Genomic DNA, 18,377 nt, shown 5'->3' on the forward strand with positions numbered 1-18,377 from the left:
GCCCCAGCCAGGCAGGGCTCACCTGTGCACATGCGCACTGGTGTTTCTGTAGGGTCCTGCCTCGGCGCCTCTTGGGAGGGGCCGAGAGCGAAGAAGGCACCCCTCGTTGGTGCACAGAGGCCCCCAGCACTGGCTTCCCCATCTCACTTCTTTTGCTTTCTTTGGAAGGGTTGGTTGGAATAGGTATCGGGAGAAGCAGATCCGCAAGGATACACTTTCTAAACAATCCTCCTTCTTCCACTGAGTTTTGTTTTAAAGGCCAGAAACTCACCTCCTGTTTTGAGGTTTTGAGTCCCACCTCCTATTGTCTGCCAAGCCTGGCTACATATGAGTGATCTTCTGGATGCAGTGTAGACCCCATCAGCTGGGGCGAAAGCACCAGGCAGGGGAGGGCACAAGAAAAGAGAGGTCTGTGTGATATGGCCAAGGACCCCGGGCTTCTAGACCTGGCCTGGAGATTCACCCCCCCTCCCCCCCCCCCCCCGCAGGCATCCAGAAGGAGGGGGCTGCCTCCTTCACCTCTTTCCACTGGGCCCCTCCCCCAGGGGGAGGAGGCAGGAACGGAGCTGGGCTGATCCTGGGACTTCCTGTGACCCCACTTTCAGTGGGCAGAGGGGTGCCCAGATTCCAACGGCTTGTCCCTGCCCCGGCCTGGCCTCCTCTAAGGGCTGCCGCTTGGAGCGGGCTCGGTCCCAGAGTGAGGAACCGTGACTCCCCAAAGCTGTTTGTTTCGAAATTGCTGAAAATCCAAGACAGAACTCCTCTTGGGGCCCGGATCCCCAAAGGGATTGTGAGGCCTGAGTTCTCCATTTCTGCTGGCCTGAACCCCCCCCCCCCCGCCCCCCGGGGGCTGCACGTCAATGCGTGTGCCCAAGTGGGGGAGGTTCCCAGTATACATCGAAAACACACACACACAGGAGTGGGCGGGGGGGGGGGGCTGTGATCACAGGATACCCCCCACACCCAGTGCAGACAATCTCTGACATTTGGTTAGAACTTTTGGGGCCCTAATAGCCCAGCTCCTGGGATTCCGAGGCCCTGAAATACACTCTCTGGAGTCCCCAGGGCGCGGGCAGCGGCTCTGATCCCGAGGTCATTAACAGTAAGAAGAGCTTGACTGGTGTGCACAGGTGTTTATTGGGCCCCACCCCTACCCCCAGGGCACAGGCACCCAAGACTAATCTTCACGGTACGGTGAAGGAGGTGCTACTGTGACCCCATTTTGCAGATGAGGGAGGCAGACCCGGGGAGATTAGAGCGCTTACCCAAGGCCACCGATGAGTGAGGGGGAGGGGGGAGCCAAAACGTCACCCTTAATGCACTGGGCTCCCAAGTCATTAGCCCCTCAGGTCACATCTGGGCCCAGCTCCCGCCTCCTCCCGGCTTTGTGCAGCCAAGGTGGCTTGCAAAGAAAGCAAGCCCCCAGCTCCAGTTCGGGTGGGCAGGGGCTGCCCTACTGGCAGAGGCAGAGCCCCTCCCCTTAGCAGATCCCAGGGCGGCTCCCTGGCTTTCCTGGATGTGGTTCTGCAGGGGTGTGGGGACACTAGATTTTCTCCTCTCCCCCCAGGAGTGGGAGAGCGTGTGTTTCAGGGGGCACAGCAGAGGGAGAAGCTTCCCACTCCAGGGCTCCGGAGGGGGGTGGTGCAGAAGGCAGAGTCTGGCTCTCTTGCCCACTCCCAGAGAGGCGGGCACAGTGCCTGGGCACACAGGCTGGTCTCTCTCTACTCAGACACCGGCCACCATCGTGTTCAGGATGGCCAGAGCTGAAGTCTCGTTCACAGAGGGCAAAGGGAGGCCCAGGAAAGTGGGGAGAGGGAAGCCACGGTCAGTCGGTAGCTGGACCCGGAGGTCTCAGAGCCCTGCAGCCAGCCCTGGGAGCCCAAGTCGGTGGCATCGGGACCTCCTTCCGCTGCCTGGGGTGGGGAGTGAGGGTCCTAGAGCCCACAAGCTGGGGGTGGATGTTCTTTGGGGTGGCTCCCGTTTAGGAACTGGTGTCAGGGTGCTAGGAGGAGTGGTCAGTGGTGGAGGCCAGAGCCAGTCCGAGCTCTGCCACTGACCCTTGGGGTCAAGCGACTCGGCCTCCCTTGCTCAGTTTCCTGATCCTTAAAACGGGAGCTTAATCTAGGATCGCCGGGAGCCAACGAGGCCTTAGAGCTGAGAACCGGGCAGCACAGAGAGAGGAACTGCGGGGGCTGCTGGGGATCCCCAAACCGGGCCTCCCTCCCAACCCCCACCCCCTAGCGGACTCGGTGCCGGCACCCTCACCGCCCATAAACAAACACCCAGGGACACAGCCGACACCCAGACCCACAACAAACAGAGCCACCAGCGGCCGCAGGCACGCCGGCCCAGGCCTGCAGAGCCGAGGCGAGGTCGGGGCCTTCCAGCCCTCCCCCTGCAGCCACCGGCCTCAGTTTGTCCATCTATAAAACGGCGGAGGGGGCGACAGAAGGACGGGCGATGGGCGGTAGACGAGACGATTCTCCGGTGGTGCCTTCGCCTCTCCGCCTGGGAAGCCGCGTCTCCGCCTCCCGCCGGGCAGCCCGCCGCCCGTGCTCCGGCCGGGACCCGCCTGCCTCCCCGCGGCTGGCTGCGCACAGTAGGGGCGAAAGGCGCGGCGGGGGCCCCGGAGCGCGGCGCACCGCACCCCCTCACGGCCACCTCGCCCCTCCACCCCCCACTTCGAGCGAGGCCGAGACAGATTCTGTCTAAAGGAGATCGCAGCTCAACAGGTAAGGACTCGGCTGGGTTCAGGAATGTGGAAATACGACTCGGGGCAGCTACTGCAGCGAGAGCAGCGAGCGCGGCGAGAGGGGGCCGGGCCGAGGGCCCAGGGCGGGCGGGGGCGCGGGCCCCGGACCGAGCCCGAGGCGGCCGGCCCGCCGCGCGGCCCATCCCGAGCCAGCCGGACGAGTTGTCAAGGCAATTTCAACACGTCCGGGTGATGGATAGGGTCGAAGGGCCCGGGCAGGTGCCCCGGCCTGCAGGCTCGCGGCCGGGGTGCTCGCCCCCCGCCCGCCCAGGCCTTTCCGGCCGCCCGACGCGCCCGGCTCCCGGCCCCGGCGCGCCCTCCAGACGGCGAGCGCTCGGCCCGGGCTCGGCGCCCAGCGCAGCCCGGGGGAGGGAAGGCGCGTCCCACCCCCAGGGCCTGGAGCCCAAACAGGTGAAAGTACGCGCCGGGCACGCTCGCCGCTACCCGCGAGCCTAGCCGCCGCCCGCGCGCCCTGCTTTCCTTCCAGCAGCCCCGGAGCCGGCGCGCTTCGGGGGTACCCGCCGCTCACGGGGCTCGGGGGCGTCCCTGCTGGGCCGGGGGAGGGGAGGGCCCGATACACGGGCCAGCCTTGGATCCCCAGGAGCCGGCTGTGCCCCCTCAGGCCCCACGTCTCCGCGGGGACCCTCTGGAACCGGTTCCTCCCGGCTGCCCCTGCCCGGGGCTGCGGCCCCTGCCCACGGGGCTACTCACCCGAGCTTCACGTAGAGGACGCCAAAGCAGAGAAACACGTAGAAAATCCACTTGCGAAAGTTTCTGTGCATGATCCAGGGAGGGGGGCTGCGCCATAGACAGCGGCGACCGGAGGGGACGCGCGGGCCGGGCGGGGAGCTGGCAAGGGCAGGGGGCTTCGGTGGACCGCTCTCAGCCGGCGCTGCGGCTCGGGCGGCCGGCGACGCGCGAGGACTCGGCGCGCGCTGCCACCATGGTGAGCTCGGGGCGCCGCCGCCGCCGCCGCCGCCGCCGCCGCGTGCGCCTGGGTAGTGACCTGGGCCGGGGACCGCGACCTCGGTGCTGGGCTGCGCGATCGCTGGGGCCTGCGAGCGCCGGCGGGGGCCGGGGCCCGAGCACGGCAGGCGGGCGGGAGCTGCCTCCACTGGGCGCAGCCGCCTGGGGCCGTGCGCGCCTCGCCGAGCGCCGCGGCGGCCAATGTGTCCGCACTTGTCCGCCTCCCCAGGTGACTCGCGGCCCCGGCAAGCGAGCTGCGAGCGAGCGAGCGCGCCCCAGGTAGGAGGATCCGCCTCCCGCCCGCCCTCCTCGCTCGCCGCGCGCTCTCTCTCCCTCGCTCCCGGGCTCTCCCCTCCCTTTTCTCCTCCCTCCCCCGTGACACACAAACACATCCACCACCCCCCCACCACCCCCCGGCCCAGGCTGGCTCCCTTCCGATCGCCCTCCTGGGCCTGGGCAGGGGGAGGGGGATTGGGTGCGCGGAGGGGGGGGGGGGCGGCCCGCAGGGGAGGGTGCGTCTGGGAAGAGACACCTGCGGTGGGGCTGGCCGAAAGGGTGGGGGTGGGGCTCGGAGGAACGTCCCGTACAGGTCTTGATGGCTGCTCCGCTTCCAGTCTCTGGTGGGGGGGGGGGGGGGAGGGGGCGGGGGGGAGACCACCCAACCCATACCCTCTTTTGCACGCTTCCCCTCCCCCCCCCAGCAATTACACACTTGGGGGCCTCCTGGGCCACACCCTTAGCCCAAGCATCACTGCTTCTCTGGCAGACCTCGATCAGCCCTCCCCTGGCACCCAGGGTCACCCCCGCCTGTCAGCGCTGGTGCCAGAGAGACTAACTCGGAGGGGACCGGGAAGGGACGGACAGGCCCGGCCAGGTGCAGGCGGATGGCTTGGATGACCTCCTGCGGAAGCCATTGCGCTAAGCACCGTGATGGGGAGGGAGAGGAGGATGTGGAGGGGGCCCCCGCGTCCCATCTTGCACTGCCTGAGGTCCCCGAAGTCTGCTCAGTCCCTTCCGCAGTGCCCGGCTCAGTGTTCACGTTCAGAGCCCCGGAGCGCGAGGTCTAACCCGCGCCGGTGCCTCGCACATTCAGAACTGTCCGGTTTGGCACAGGCCGGGGGGAGGGGGGGCCGAGTGGGTGGCCAGCCCCGCAGACCCTGCTGCGCCGAAGCCCTGTCTGTCCTGAGGGGCGGAACGTCACCAGCCGCCTAACCGCTGTCCTGGCCAAGCCCTTGTTGCGCGCGCTCACAGCCCCGGGACGCCCTCGAGCGTGCCACCCTTGGGCGCGCGGACGGAGCTGGGAAGCGCTTCATTCCCGACGACCCGCTGGGACCCGAGACTCGCGGGGCTGGGAGGAGGGCGGCGGCGGTTGCTTCCAGACACCCTGGGTCCCACGTAGCCAAGCCCCGGGCGGGAACTCTAGCTACCTGACCTACCCGTGCCCCTGCAGTCCTGCTCAGATCGCTGCCCCATCCCCCGGTAATCCTCGCAGGTTCCCTAAACCTTCGCCACGACCGGGGCGCCGGCCCTTCGTCGGCCCGCCCCGTCGGTCAGAGGCCGCGCAGGTGCCGCTGTCCCGGGCCGGGCGCGTGGGGAGGGCCCCCAGAGGAAAAGGACGTTGGAGATTGAACACAGGCAGGGAAACTGAGGCTCAAAGAGAAGTGGAGTAACAGCGTCGCTCCCAGGTGTCCCCTGCGCCCCTCTCGGTGGGACGGGAAACTGAGCGCCGGACCCCGAGGGCCAGGGCCCAGCCCTACGCAGCAGCCGGAGGCGGGAGCGGGGCCGGCTGGGAGCGGGGAGCGGCGGGAGGAGCCGGGCGCGCGGGCCGATGCTGCCCCCCGGCGGCGACACCACGGACGCTCAGACGCGGGCCCGCGGGCGCACTGGGGCCGGGGCGTCGCGGGCCGCGGGGCCACGCCGGGTCCGGGTCGGCGCGGTGAGCGGGGTCCCCGACCCTGTCACCGAGTCCGGGGACCACTCCGCGCCCCCCGCCGCCGCCAGCCTCAGTCTCAGCGACCGAGAATGGGGCGAATGGTCAGGAGCTGTTGGGCAGAGGCGGGGCTTGAATAACGACGGCCGCGATGGTGGCCCCTCCCCAGCTCCAGTCTGGGCGACCGCTCGAGACCCCCGGCCGCGCGGGTCCCCCCCAGCCGCCCACCCCCGTCGGATCCCGAGCCTGACGTCCCGAGGGCGGGTCGGCTCCCGAAGCAGCCGGGCAGGGCGGGGCAGGGGAGAGGGGAGGGTTCCTGCGGGTGGGCGGGACGCCTGGGTCCCTTCTTGGTCTCCACCTGCCTCCCTGTGCCTCGGTTTCCCCGGGAGGGCAGGACGCAGAGCAGCGCCCCTCCGGACGCAGAGGGACAGCGGCGCGGCGTGGTGCTGCCCCCTGCCGGCCACGGGAGGGAGGCGGCGCGGCGGAGGAAGGTATCTCCGGGGTTGGAGACCTGTAAGTCCCTCCCGGGACAGTGTGGTTTCTCCTCAGCGTCTGCAGGGGGATGGCTGGAGCTCTGAATGGCCTCAAGGTTGGGAGACATCTGGGGTGGGAAGAGCTCTATGAATCCCTTTCCCGTGTGTGTGTGTGTGTGTGTGTGTGTGCGCGCACGCACACACACACACTCGAGTCCATACCAAAACACGAAACTGGCTCCTGCCCCAGGGCCTTTGCACACACTGTCTCTGCTTCCAGTGCAGCGTTCTTCCCCTGGTTCTGTGTGGCTCCAGCATAAATGTCCCACATCGGAGGGGCCCACACATTCCTCCTCCTGAACACACTCACTGGTATTCCCTATCATAACATTCCATTGTTCCCTTTGTGACACTGAGGACAATATGCCATTCCTTGTTTCCTGTCTACCGCCAGCCTGTAAGCTCCATGGGGACCATGTCCACGTCTGCTTTGGTTCTCGCTCAGCAGGTGCTCAATAAACAACCGATGAATGAACAAACGACTTTCCAGGAGGGAGCCGGCAGCCAAGACCCAAGATGTTACAAGCCGTGGGGAGCAGGGACCTGACAGGGACTCTTTTCAACCTTGAGACTGAGCTCAGCCACCATGTCCAGCGCCGACCGCACCCCGTTCTCGCTGCCTTGCTCCTCGGCCGAGGTCGCGCGTTGGTGAAGCTGGGACTTGAACCCAGGCCCATCAGGCGCAGAGCTCGGGTTCCTTCCGCTGCGCGTCTCGGCCTCTAGGGAGACAGGGCCTGTGCCTCATGCACACGTCCACATCCTGATGCTGGAAGTCCCCAGCTCAAGGGGGGGCACAGTGTGGCAGGAGGCCACGAGGAGGGTGCTAATGGCACGGGACAAACCCCAGGGGTAGGGAGGTACATGATAAGGGCCTGGAAAGGAGCAGATTTGTGGTGGCAGAATTCCTAACAGCCCCCCACCCCCCAAGATGTCCTGCCCTAATCCCAGAGACTGTGACTATGACAAGATAGCATGCCCGTTACGTTTCGTGGCAAAGGTGTGATAAGATCACTAATCGGTTGACTTTGAGTTCATCCAAAGGGGATCCCAAGTGCAACGGACCTAATCATGCCAGCGCTTTGCCAGCAGAGAATATTCTCTGGCTTGAGGCAGTCGGAGGGATTTGAAGCACGGGAAGGATGTGAGGCGCCATCACCAGCTTTGAAGATGAGGAGGCCTTGCGGCAAGGAATCTAGGAGCCCAGAGCAGCCCCTGGCTCACAGCCGCCGGGGACCCGCCACCTCGGTCCTACAGTGTCAGCACCTGAATTCTGCCACGAACTCCCCAGAGCCACCTGGGCTCCTGCCTGCCCTCACGTGGGCTCCCACGTTGTAAGGCCCTGAGCGGAGAACCAGCCGCGCCTTGCCGGACTTCCGCGCGTGCACAACCGTGGGATAACCACGGGGTGTTGTTTTAAGCTGCTTCGTGTGTGGTAATCGACCCCACGGCGATATAAAACGAGTACAGTACGATTTGGACGTGCGGAGATAGGGAGGCAGAAATCCAAATGACCGAACAGCGTGAACAAGGGCTTCTGGGCGCTGGGAGGTCGTGGACCAGGGTAAAAGATGAAACCAGGAGACAGGGGCTCAGACACAGAGAGGCGCAAATGCCAGGCTGAGGAGCAGGGACTCGATTTCATGGGCACTGGGGAGCTATTGAAGACTGGTGAGGGAGAAGGCCCACCCGGGGTGGGTCCTAAATGGAGCGTCCCAGGCTTGCCTGAGCGGCCGACCCCTGGATTACCCTAGACCTACTTCTCCAGAATGTCGTGGGGAAGGGGCCTGGGAATCTGCATGTTTAGTAAAGACTCCGATGGCTCTGGAGATCAGCACATTTGGGAAATGCTCCTACTGGACAAATGAATGTTCTGAGTCCATATCCCAGATCCTCTCTGTGCACAAGGTTTTCCAGAGCCCCTGGCAGGGAGGGGGCCAGGGGAAGGAGTCCCCCCGCTTTGTGGGAGGGGCAGTGCACCCTCTGGTGAGTGGGGACCGGCGCCTGCCTGGGAGAAGAGGCTGTAGGAGACAGATGAGTTCCAGCAGAAGCTTGAGAAAGCCATGCTCCACGTGCTGCCGAGGGCTCCCCTGGAGAAGGACAGACTGAGCTTCTCCCTTCCCCGAGGGCAGACCCCAAAGCTAGACAAGATTGCATGGGGTGCCCAGAAGCCCAGAGAACTGGACAGAGTCAGCTCCTGCGGCCGGCCACCATTCATCACAAATAAAACGTGCAGGCTATCCTATGTGACGGGGCCATGACTTCTGACCTCTGCGTAGGTTTTGCACCCAGCAGGTGAGGCATTTGTTGGGGGGCTCAGGGCCACAAACTTGCCATTTGGCTCAAAGGTGCGGGGGGTCAGGTCGGCCCCTGTGGAGGGAAGCATCACAAATTGTTACCTTGGTGACCGGGTTTCCTCCACTCATCGCCACTCTCAGGTGGGTGTCATCCCCTCCACTGACACCTGCTGGGCAGACAGAGGACCCAAGAGAACCCCACCGACCCGGCTGAACTGGGATTCGAGAGAGCAATCCACCTTTATTGTATCAGTGCGCCGTGATGGGGGGGTGGTTTGTTTATTGCATCTTGTGTGACTTACCCTGGCTGATGCAGACCCCACCTGCCTGGACAGGGGGGGCTGATCCCCCCCCCCAGATGTGGCACTTGAACCCAGAGAGGCCAACGGCTCAGCGGCCCTTGTTCAGACTTCTAGCTTATGGTGGCTTGTGATGCGCCTCTCCCGCTGCCCGCGAACACAACTACCAGGATAAAGGAAAGAAAAGTCTTAGAGCGAAGCACCATTGTGAAATTTGCATCAGTGGGTTGCTTCCCCCTTGGCTTATCGGGGATCCTCTGCTGAGTCAGAGGTCTGCACCTGCCCAAATGGGAAGTAGGATTGTTACGGCCAGAGGGAGAAGGGGGGACACGGCCCTCCCTAGTTTAGAGACTTTCCAGCCAGGTTTTTGCAATCCAGAGGGAGGGTCTAAGAAAAGCGGAGAGCGACTGGGTATCTTAACAGCAGAATAGAGAGAAAACAGGCACCAGCTACTGGAAGATGGTCACTTGGGCTGCATGAGCCGGAGTGGAAAGGAGCCAGGGCCCCCAGGATTTGGGGCCAGAGGGGAACAAGGGGATGGGGGCACTGGCATTGGGAGGACACTTGGGGACACAGGGGGCCAGGCTTTGAAGAGTTGCTCGGACATGATCCATCATATGGCAGCTCAGCCGGTGCCCGAGGACGGCCACCGTCAGGAGAGTGTCACATACCTGCCCAGGTGGAGGTGCTCCAGCCGGGATGACCGACTCTCCCAGGACGGGAGGCGGGGAGGTTCCCCAGCATGAGAGACTTCCCGTCCTGGAACCAGACAGTCCGGGAGGGCCAGGCCACGTTGGCCACCCTCTATACAGCCGCTCTTCTCACTGCTGTGGAGTGAGAGCCTTCCATCAGGGTCTTGCACCTGCCAGCACAGAACCCATGAGTTTTCCATCGGAAAGACGTCTGTCTGCCTGGGACCCAGGACTTTCCCTCCCTATCCAGATGTCCGTGTGCAAACCCCTTCCCCTCCCTCTTTTCAAAGACCCAGGACACTCAGAAGCCCCTCGGGACAGGGGTGGGAGCAGTGATGGGCAGTGAGCATGGGAGACGAGACCCCGTGGCGGCACTTGGGTGGGGCGGCCAGTTGTGAAAGTGCCCTCCAGAGAACCGCAAGCCGCACGTGCAGAAGGCAGTCAAAGCCGCGCTCGGGCAAATGCATTGCTTCCACCGCTAAAAGGGAAGATGAAAATCGGTAAAACCAAGTACTGAGATTAAGCGTGTTCGTAAGAGGGGCGCCTGGGTGGCTCAGTCAGTTAAGCGTGATTAACTTGATTAATCTTGATTTCGGCTCAGGCCGTGATCTCATGGTCATGATCTCATGGTCGTGAGATCGAGCCCCATGTCAGGCTCCGTGCTTGGCATGGAGCCGGCTTAGGATTCTGTCTCTCCCTCTCTGCCCCTCCCCCACCTCAAGAAACGAAAAGAAAGGAAAAGAAAAGAAAAGAAAAGAAAAGAAAAGAGGAAAGGAAAGAGAAAAGAGGAAAGAGAAAAGAAAAGAAAGGAGGAAAGAGAAAAGAGGAAAGAGGAAAGGAAAGGAAAGGAAAAAGAAAAGAGAAAAGCAAAGAAAAGAAAAAGGAAAGAGGAAAGGAAAGAGAAAAGAAAAGAGGAAAGAGAAAAGAAAAGAGGAAAGAGGAAAGGAAAGGAAAAAGAAAAGAAAAGAGAAAGAGAAAAGAGGAAAGGAAAGGAAAGAGAAAAGAAAGGGGGAGAGGAAAGGAAAGAGAAAAGAAAAGGAAAGAGAAAAGAGGAAAGAGAAAAGAAAAGAGGAAAGGAAAGGAAAAAGAAAAGAGAAAAGAAAAGAAAAGAAAAGAGGAAAGGAAAGGAAAGAGAAAAGAAAGGGGGAAAGAGGAAAGGAAAGAGAAAAGAAGGGGGGTAAGAGGAAAGGAAAGAGAAAAGAAAAGAGAAAAAAGAGGAAAGGAAAGAGAAAAGAAAAGAGGAAAGAAGAAAGAGGAAAGGAAAGGAAAAAGAAAAGAAGAGAGAAAGAGAAAAGAAAAGAGAAAAGGAAAGGAAAGAGAAAAGAAAGGGGAAAGAGGAAAGGAAAGAGAAAAGAAAAGAGAAAAGAGGAAAGAAAAGAGGAAAGAAAAGAAAAGAGGAAAGGAAAGGAAAAAGAAAAGAAAAGAGAAAAGGGAGGAAAGGAAAGGAAAAAGAAAAGAAAAGAGATAAGGAAAGAGAAAAGAAAAAAAGAAAAGAGGAAAGGAAAGAGAAGAGAAAAGAAGAAAGGAAAAGAAAAGGAAAAGAAAAGAAAAGAAAAGAAAAGAAAAGAAAAGAAAAAAGAATTTAGTAAGAAATGTATTAATCCAGGATATGGCCAACTTTTTCTGTAAAGGGCCAGATGGTAAACATTTCCGATTTTGCAGGGGCCACACACGGTCTCTATCACATAATCTTCTTCGATTTGTTCGTTTTCTTTACAACTCTGTAACCGTGTAAAATCCATTCTTCGCTTGGGCATTTGGCCCCTGGCCGTAGCTTGCTGCCCCCTGTATTAGGACTTTTCCTGTTGCAGATGACAGAGGCCAGGCTGTAAGGAATGAAAGAGGGGAACCTTCGAGCCAGGTGACTGAGGCGCCCAAGGCCAGTGCGGCTTCAGGCAGAGCTGAATCCAGGGCTCAGGTAAAATTACCAGTGATCCCTGTTTCTCCTTCTGTTGGTTCTGCTTACCTAGGAGTTGGCCTCGTTCTCAGGCAGCCCCTTTCCACCCCAGGCAGCAGCCCCTCCCAGCCCAGGCCCCTACCCTGCAGCCCCAGGACCGCAGGAGGAAAGAGCTTCCTCTCCCACGGTTCCAACAAAGTTGCAAGATTGACTCTCGCTGCCTGCGATTGGTCTGGCTTGGGTCACAGGCCCCTCAGTGAGCAGGGCAGGAAGAGAAACCGTGTTGTATTTAACACACGCGTGTGGCACAGACTCTGTTGCTTGACCTACTCCTCGGCGCAGCCCTGTGAGTGAGCCCCCACTGACAGACGAGGGAACTGAGGCAGGGGGATGGGGGCGCTCAGGGCCTTGAGGATGCCACGGCCCTGGAAACCTGCCCAAGCACGCTCCGTCAGTAGGTCAAGGGAGAAGGGCCACAGGATCATCTCCAAAGACGCCACAAAGGCACTGAGAAAACTTCAAGACCCTTTCCCGCTTTGAAAAAGCCCGCGACAAATAGAAACTTCGAAAACGTGGCCCGGAGTCTACCTCATTCCCATGACAGGAAAGGCCTGGACTTCACTAGCTCTCCCTCACCCCCGGCCCCGCACAAGGGCAGCCTTTCAAGCCCTGGGCATTCTGGGCTCCTGACACACGCCCCTAATGCCATTCAGCCCGGGGTCTGGGGCAGTAGACTGTGGTCCACCGTTCGGGTCGGTGGCCACGCCCAGCTGCCAGGGGGCTGCACTCCACAGGACAGGAGGGAGCCCAACCAGGGGAGAAGGGAGAAGGGGACGACGGCTTCTGGAGGACACCCAGCAGCCTGTCACACCCTTGAGATTCCTGTCGCACCACGGCCCTCTCCACGACCGCTGCCCGACACCCCCCGTGCCACTCGGGATGTTTCGATGGGCCTCTCCAGGCCTTTGACTTCACAGTTTCTGGTCTGGAGGGTGTGGCCCCAGCTCCTCATTGCTGTGCAGGAGGCCGTATACCCAGGGTCAGGTCCCGCCCTGCTGGCACCGCGTGATCCGGTCCACCCTACGCAGTCCCCCCAAGTGGATCACGCCTCGGGCTTTCGCACGTGTTGTTCTCCTCTCCAAATGCTGTTCCCCCATACACCCAAGTCTGACTGGGTTCAACCGCGTATTATGATCAAATTCCAAACGGCAGTGCTTAAGCAAGATAAATGTGTATTTTTCTTTCCCATAAAAGAAGTCTAGATGTAGGTAAACTAGGACTGGGATAAAGGCCATATCTGGCATCAGGGACCCAGGCCCCTGACAACTCATCACTCTGCCTTCCTGAGCATGTGTCCCTTCACCTCTGACTGCAAGGTGGCTGCTAGGGCTCTGCCATCACATCTACTTTCCAGGATGCAAGATGGAAGAAGAAGGACCAAATAAGGGCATTCCTGGGATCCATTCCAGGACACTCCCGCTTACTTCTCATTGGCCAGAACTTGGTCACATGGCCATTGCTAGCTGCAAGGAAGGCTGGGAAATGCGGTCTTTTCGCTGAGCAGCCCTACCCCCAGCTAAAATTGGAGCTCTGTGTGTTACGAAGGCAGATGGGGAGGTGGACATTGGGTCACACAGTCACCAACCTCTCCCCACCCCGTGATCTACTCAGATGTCCCTGGCCTGGATCCACCCAAATGATTATTCAGACCTCCTCCCCGGGGGTTCAGCTCAGCCCTCCTCGCCGACAGCCAGGTCCAGGAATTCTGTGCTGAAGGAATAAAGGAAGAGGTGCGCACACACACACACACACACACACACGCCCAGCCATTCCTGTTCGCAAGAAGAGTGTCGACTAGGACCCACTCAGGGAGTGACCGGCCAATCATTTGGGGGAGTGGGAAGCTCCTTTCTGAGCCGAGGACTCATCCTCAGGAAGCCGGATTAGCTGTCCGAAATGTCATTGCAACCGTGGCCATAATCCTATTTGCCAGGTTGACCTCCCCAAATCGATGGGACCGGAGTTCTTCGTCTCAGGCGCTGGAGCCTCGGCACCAGGGCTTGACCACTGGCAGCCGGGAATCGGCGTCCACGCCCCACGTGACCCAGAGTCCAAGCATCAGGCCGGAGCCCCCGCTTTAAGGGTGGGAAGAAAGCACAGGCGGGGAGAACCGCCAGGGTCGCCCGGTGGCCAAGGAAGGACTCACGCCCAAGTGCGCTGGCCCCGGCATCCAAGGGGGTCCCCTGGCTGCACCACCACCCCTCCTGTAGCAGATCCAGCATCCTACCCGTGGGCTGGGGTCCCCGGCCTGGCCACGTGGACTTCCTTGCCTGCATCGTCGAGGGCCCTGGGGAGGTGGGAGCGCGGGCCCCGCCCCTCCGCATGCGCCCTCATGGGGGTTCCTCATCTTGGCCTGAGACACACACGTGCCACCAGAAGGAGCGTCCGGGGTGTCGGGGCAGGATCTGGTCCTGGTCCAGAAGATGCCTTTGGATCTCGAGTTCTGGCCCTCGGTTTGGTCAGCTGTGAAATGGGAGGTTGTCACCAATGCTGAGTCCTGGGCCAGCCCTAATGCCCTGTGGCCTGTCGCCTGGGCAGCACCCCATAGTGGTGAATGAATGAACGAATGAATGAATGGAGGAGGTGATGGAACTGTGTTGGCCCATCCAGATTTGCCTCCCCCTCTGCCCCCCACTCACCTGCATCCAGGTTTAACTGAGAGAAACGCCCCATTCGGAGCTGCTGCTTGAGGGAGCTGGGGGGTTCCCCGTCTTTTTTTTTAATGCTTATTTATATTTGAGAGAGAGAGAGAGAGAGCAAAGTGGGAGAGGAGCAGAGAGGGAGGGAGACACAGAATCTGAAACGGGCTCCCGGCTCCGAGCTGTCAGCACAGAGCCCGACGCGGGGCTCGAACCCACGAAACGCGAGATCGTGACCTGAGCTGAAGTCGGACGCTGAACCGACTGAGCCACCCACTGGGGGGTTCCCAGTCTTCAGAGTGGGTCTGAACCCAGCTCCTCTGTGCACACTCCCTGTGGGAATCGGGGGCTGCATTCCTCCCCGAGGCGCCTCATGGGAGGAGAAGACACCGTCTGCCGTGTCTGGACTGGTGCTGGGGGCTCCCCGGGGCCATCACAACTGGGTCCTGCAAGCAAGTGTGAATGGAGTGACAGCCCGCAGGGGTGCCAGAAAGGCCTGGAATCGAATCACACTGGCTCTTCAGCCCTTCACAGGACGGTAACAGCAGCGGCAGCAAATACATAAATATATCAAGTGAATACATTGCTGGGATGGTTTGCTTGGCCGGGTCCACCTGGCAGGTGCGTCCTTCTCTGGCCAGGGAGGTGCCTATTCTGGTCGAACTCTTATGAAGCCAGAAATGTAGGTGCAGAGTTTCTGAGGCCCTGGGACTTTGGTCCCCTCTGGGGCCTGTGGCCCAGGACGGGCAAGTGTGGAGGAACCCCTCGCCCCCCCCTGCCAGATAAGGGACAAGCTGAGGGGGCCTGCTGTCCTGTCCCAGCCAGGAGACCCTGGGCAAGGTTCCAGCCTCTCTGGGCATGGCACTCTTGGTCATTGGGGACAGAGGCTCATTCCCTGGCACTGGTGACAGCCAGAGGAGGAGGGGAGACCACCGGCGGAGTCTGACGGCAGGCCAGAGCCCAGGGGTCCCACGGAGGTGCCAGAAAAACTGACAAGAGCCTAGGGCTGTGAGAACCCCAGGGAGGGCTGCCCAGACAGCAGTGGTCGGGGAAAGCTTCCTGGGGGACAGAGCCGTTGCCGGGCTGGTGCACGTTCCAAGGGACAATCTTTGGGGCCGAGGGACCAGCATGAGCAAAGACACGGAGGTGAGCAAGAGTGAGGCCTGTCAGCTGAGCCTGGAGGCCACGCAGGCTTGGGCTGCGCTCCAGTGTTCGGTGAGTGGCTTCCTTTAGAAGTTTCGGAGCTTTGATCTAGAAATGGGGTGTAACGCCTGCCTGTCCCCATAGGGGACCTCCCTGTGGTTCCCAGGAGCACAGTCCCTGCACCCCAACCTCATCAAGCCCACTTGCACTGAGGCTCCAGCCCCCACTCACCCCCTCTGACCACAGGGACCCCCCCCCCCCATGATCTATTTTGGGCACATTGCCTACAGCATCCCTTCCCAGCCCTTCTTCACCGGGAGACTCCTGAAACGCTTCTCCAGCCCACTGAAGTGGCTGGCACCTCCTCCAGGGAGCCCTCCTGGTTGTCCCAGCTAGTCTGAGACACTCCCTTCCCTTGTCCCGTACAGCCCCTTTGCCCTCCATCTCGGCCGGGGTCCCAGGGTGCTGAATCTGTCCCTGTCCCTCCGAGATAGAGAGAGATCTGGGCAGATCTGGGGCCGATGACCGCCTATACCCTGCCTCACCCCCACCAACCTGAGTCCAGAGTCGCGGCTGGGGTATGTGTGGAAGGGACCATGACCATATGGCCAGGGCTGGCGTGGGCTGCCCAGTGATGACCGCTGAGAGTTTCTTTGGCAAGTGATGATGGTCGTGATGGAGGCGGTGACGGTGGTATTTGAGGTTATGACAAGAAGGAAAATCTCTGCCCCACCCGGTGGGTCCAGTTTTGAACCTGGATTCCGCCCCCGCCCCCCGCCATGTTACCGTCTCTGGACAAGAGCTGCCCAGTTCGGCTTCAGTTTTCCATGGAAGTAACGGGAGGAGACGTGACAGGTGGTTCGGTCACCCTCTAAGAAGTTCCGCACCTAATTCTGACGTGGGGGTTCCTTCCGTCACCAAGCCACCGTTGGACAGCAGCCAGGGGTGTCCTACGATTGCACTCGGTGCGACACCATCTGCCAGGAGACAGTGTCCGGCCCCACAGGCTAAGGACATCGCTGGCCCTTGGGGACTGATCCTCCCCTCCGGCCCTTCTCCTCTCAGGAAGGGGGCGGGAGGGCAGAGAGGGAAAATTCCAGCCCTCTGACCCCCAAGTGGGTTCTTCTGGTGACCAGCCCCCATCCTCAGGTGCGGGGGGGCCCCCCCACCCCACCCCCAAGCCACCTCATTCACATGACAAAAGACACCTTTGCCGTTCTCAGCTCTCAGGAAATTCCCGGGGAGCTCCCTGTGTCAGAACTGCTCTGCAGACCAGCACACGTTTCTTGTTACAGGTCACAGTGTCACCCCTCCCAGCCCCGCCCTCAGTCCCGGCCCGGGGTCTCCTCGCTCTGCGTGGCCGAGGGCAGGGGGCATCCTCTCCTCTGCGGGTAGACGCGGCATCGTTGTGGCTGGAGGTCCACAGTGCCCCCGACAGGCTGGGAGGAAGTGCGTCCCTGGGAGATGCAGACCGGAGCCCTTCCGGGGCTCCCCGTCCCCTCTGCGCCTTGGGGCAGGAACACCACCCACGCCTGAGAAATCAGAGGTTTCTGCCTCCCCGCCAGGCCGTCCCCAGGACTCGTGTGGGCAGGTCTTTGTCCCCAGGCCGCCCCTGGCCTCTGGCTTGACCTTGGGGTCCGCTCCACCCCGGGTTTCTCCTGTGGGTCCCCGGCAACTCCCAGTGCGCCCACCAGAGGGCGCCCTGCAGCCAGGAAAGGACGTGGCCGCGGGCAGCGAGTCGGGAAGGGCGCGGGAGGAGTGTGCCCGGGCGGGTTCCTTCACCTCTCGGGAGGTGTCTGCCTGGGGGGCCGTAGGAGGTGATGAGGACCCGGGTTACTCTCAGCTGCACCCCTGCACCCCAGGGGGCGGCGAGTGGGACCCAGCGGAGCCCCCCCCCCCCCCCCCCGGCGTTTTGTGTCGTGCCGCGGTGCACGTGGGCGTGCGGGGCCTGCTGGAGCCACTGCTCCCCGCTTTCCTGGGGCACAGCCACGAGCGGGGCTGCCGCCAAACTTGCCCCCAGGGACTGAACCAGGGTCCCAGCTTCTTCCCATCCTGCTATTTCCCTTGTGTTTTTATGGTCACAATTATGATTATCTAGCCTCCTCGTGGGTGTGAAGAATTTCATGTGCTTCATGCCTTTTCATGGCCGCATAGTACCCCGTGCTCTCTGTCACCGGGGCGAGGGAGAGGGACCCTGGAGCCGATACCTAAACCCCAAGTGGCCAGGGCAGCGGTAGAGGCGGCGGGGTGGGGGAGAAGCCGGGACTCCAGGGAAGTTTCCAGAAGGCACGAGGGGCGCGGTGAGTTGGCCCGCAGAGCAGGTCTGAGTCTCCCGAGCTCCAGGCTGGGGACACGGGACACCCGGGCAGGGGCGGACCCGTGGAATGGTCCTCCCCGATCGCAGCGGAGAGGGTGGGGAGGAAGGGGCGTGCACACACACACACACACGCACACACATTCTCTCACTCTCTGAAGACCAGGGATCGGGCCACCGGTCCAGCCCACTCACCCAGCAGGATGTCAACCAAAAAGTACTTTCTTGCGGCCCGCTGTATGCCAGGTTTCATGCTAAGAGATTTTGGAAATACCAAAATAAGCAAAAAATTGAACACCTTCCCTTCGGGGGGGGGGGGAAAGCCAAGGCGAGCAAGAGAGAAACCCAGTCAGAGCTGCTCAAACTGCCCTTCTCAGTGCTGGGAAAATTTCCGGTGCCAGAGAGAGCAGAGCAGGCAGATCCCGGAGGGCTTCCCTGAGGCATCGCTGCTTGGCTGAGTCTATGGGATGGGAGCAGAGCCCGGAGTGCTGCTGGCATTGGGTACGGGACACGCAAGGCCCCGGGTACGGCTGGGCTGGGGGACCTGGGCGAGTGCCACAGGCTAGGGACAGCGGCCAGCAGCCGGGTCCTCGGCCAGGTTGCGGGGAGGGTGGGAAGGCCTGCCCGCTGGAGCAGGGCTGGGGCTGGCGCTCGGACCTCCAGGCTCGGGGAGGGCAGCTCCACTCCAGACGTCTGCTCTCTGCACTGATCCGGGGGCCCAGGTCCTCCCAGCAGGCTCTGCAAGCCGGCCTCCTGGTCCACAGAGCCGGTGGCAGGGGGATCTTCCTGTCTCCAGGGGCCAGCCCTGGTGTCACAGAAGAAGGCGGCTGTCAGCGGCTTTGACCCTGACCGGTCACT

General features: G+C 61.6%; 2 protein-coding genes across 4 annotated transcripts in view; one reads left to right on the forward strand and one right to left on the reverse strand.

Moving 5' to 3' along the window:
• WNT7B (Wnt family member 7B) overlaps nt 1-4,016 on the reverse strand; it is a 47,947-nt gene extending 43,931 nt beyond the window's left edge. For all 3 annotated transcript variants that reach the window (XM_060656087.2, XM_060656089.3, XM_060656091.3), the window contains exon 1: nt 3,464-4,016. In XM_060656087.2, coding sequence (XP_060512070.2) covers nt 3,464-3,534 — 71 coding nt within the window. In that variant the 5' untranslated portion in view covers nt 3,535-4,016. The remainder of the gene's footprint in view (nt 1-3,463) is intronic.
• ATXN10 (ataxin 10) overlaps nt 1-18,377 on the forward strand; it is a 537,342-nt gene that overhangs the window by 275,915 nt on the left and 243,050 nt on the right. The gene's annotated exons all lie outside the window — the stretch shown is intronic.

Source organism: Panthera onca, chromosome B4 (genome assembly GCF_046562875.1).
Source record: "Panthera onca isolate mPanOnc1 chromosome B4, mPanOnc1 haplotype 2, whole genome shotgun sequence".
NCBI classification, from domain to species: domain Eukaryota; kingdom Metazoa; phylum Chordata; class Mammalia; order Carnivora; family Felidae; genus Panthera; species Panthera onca.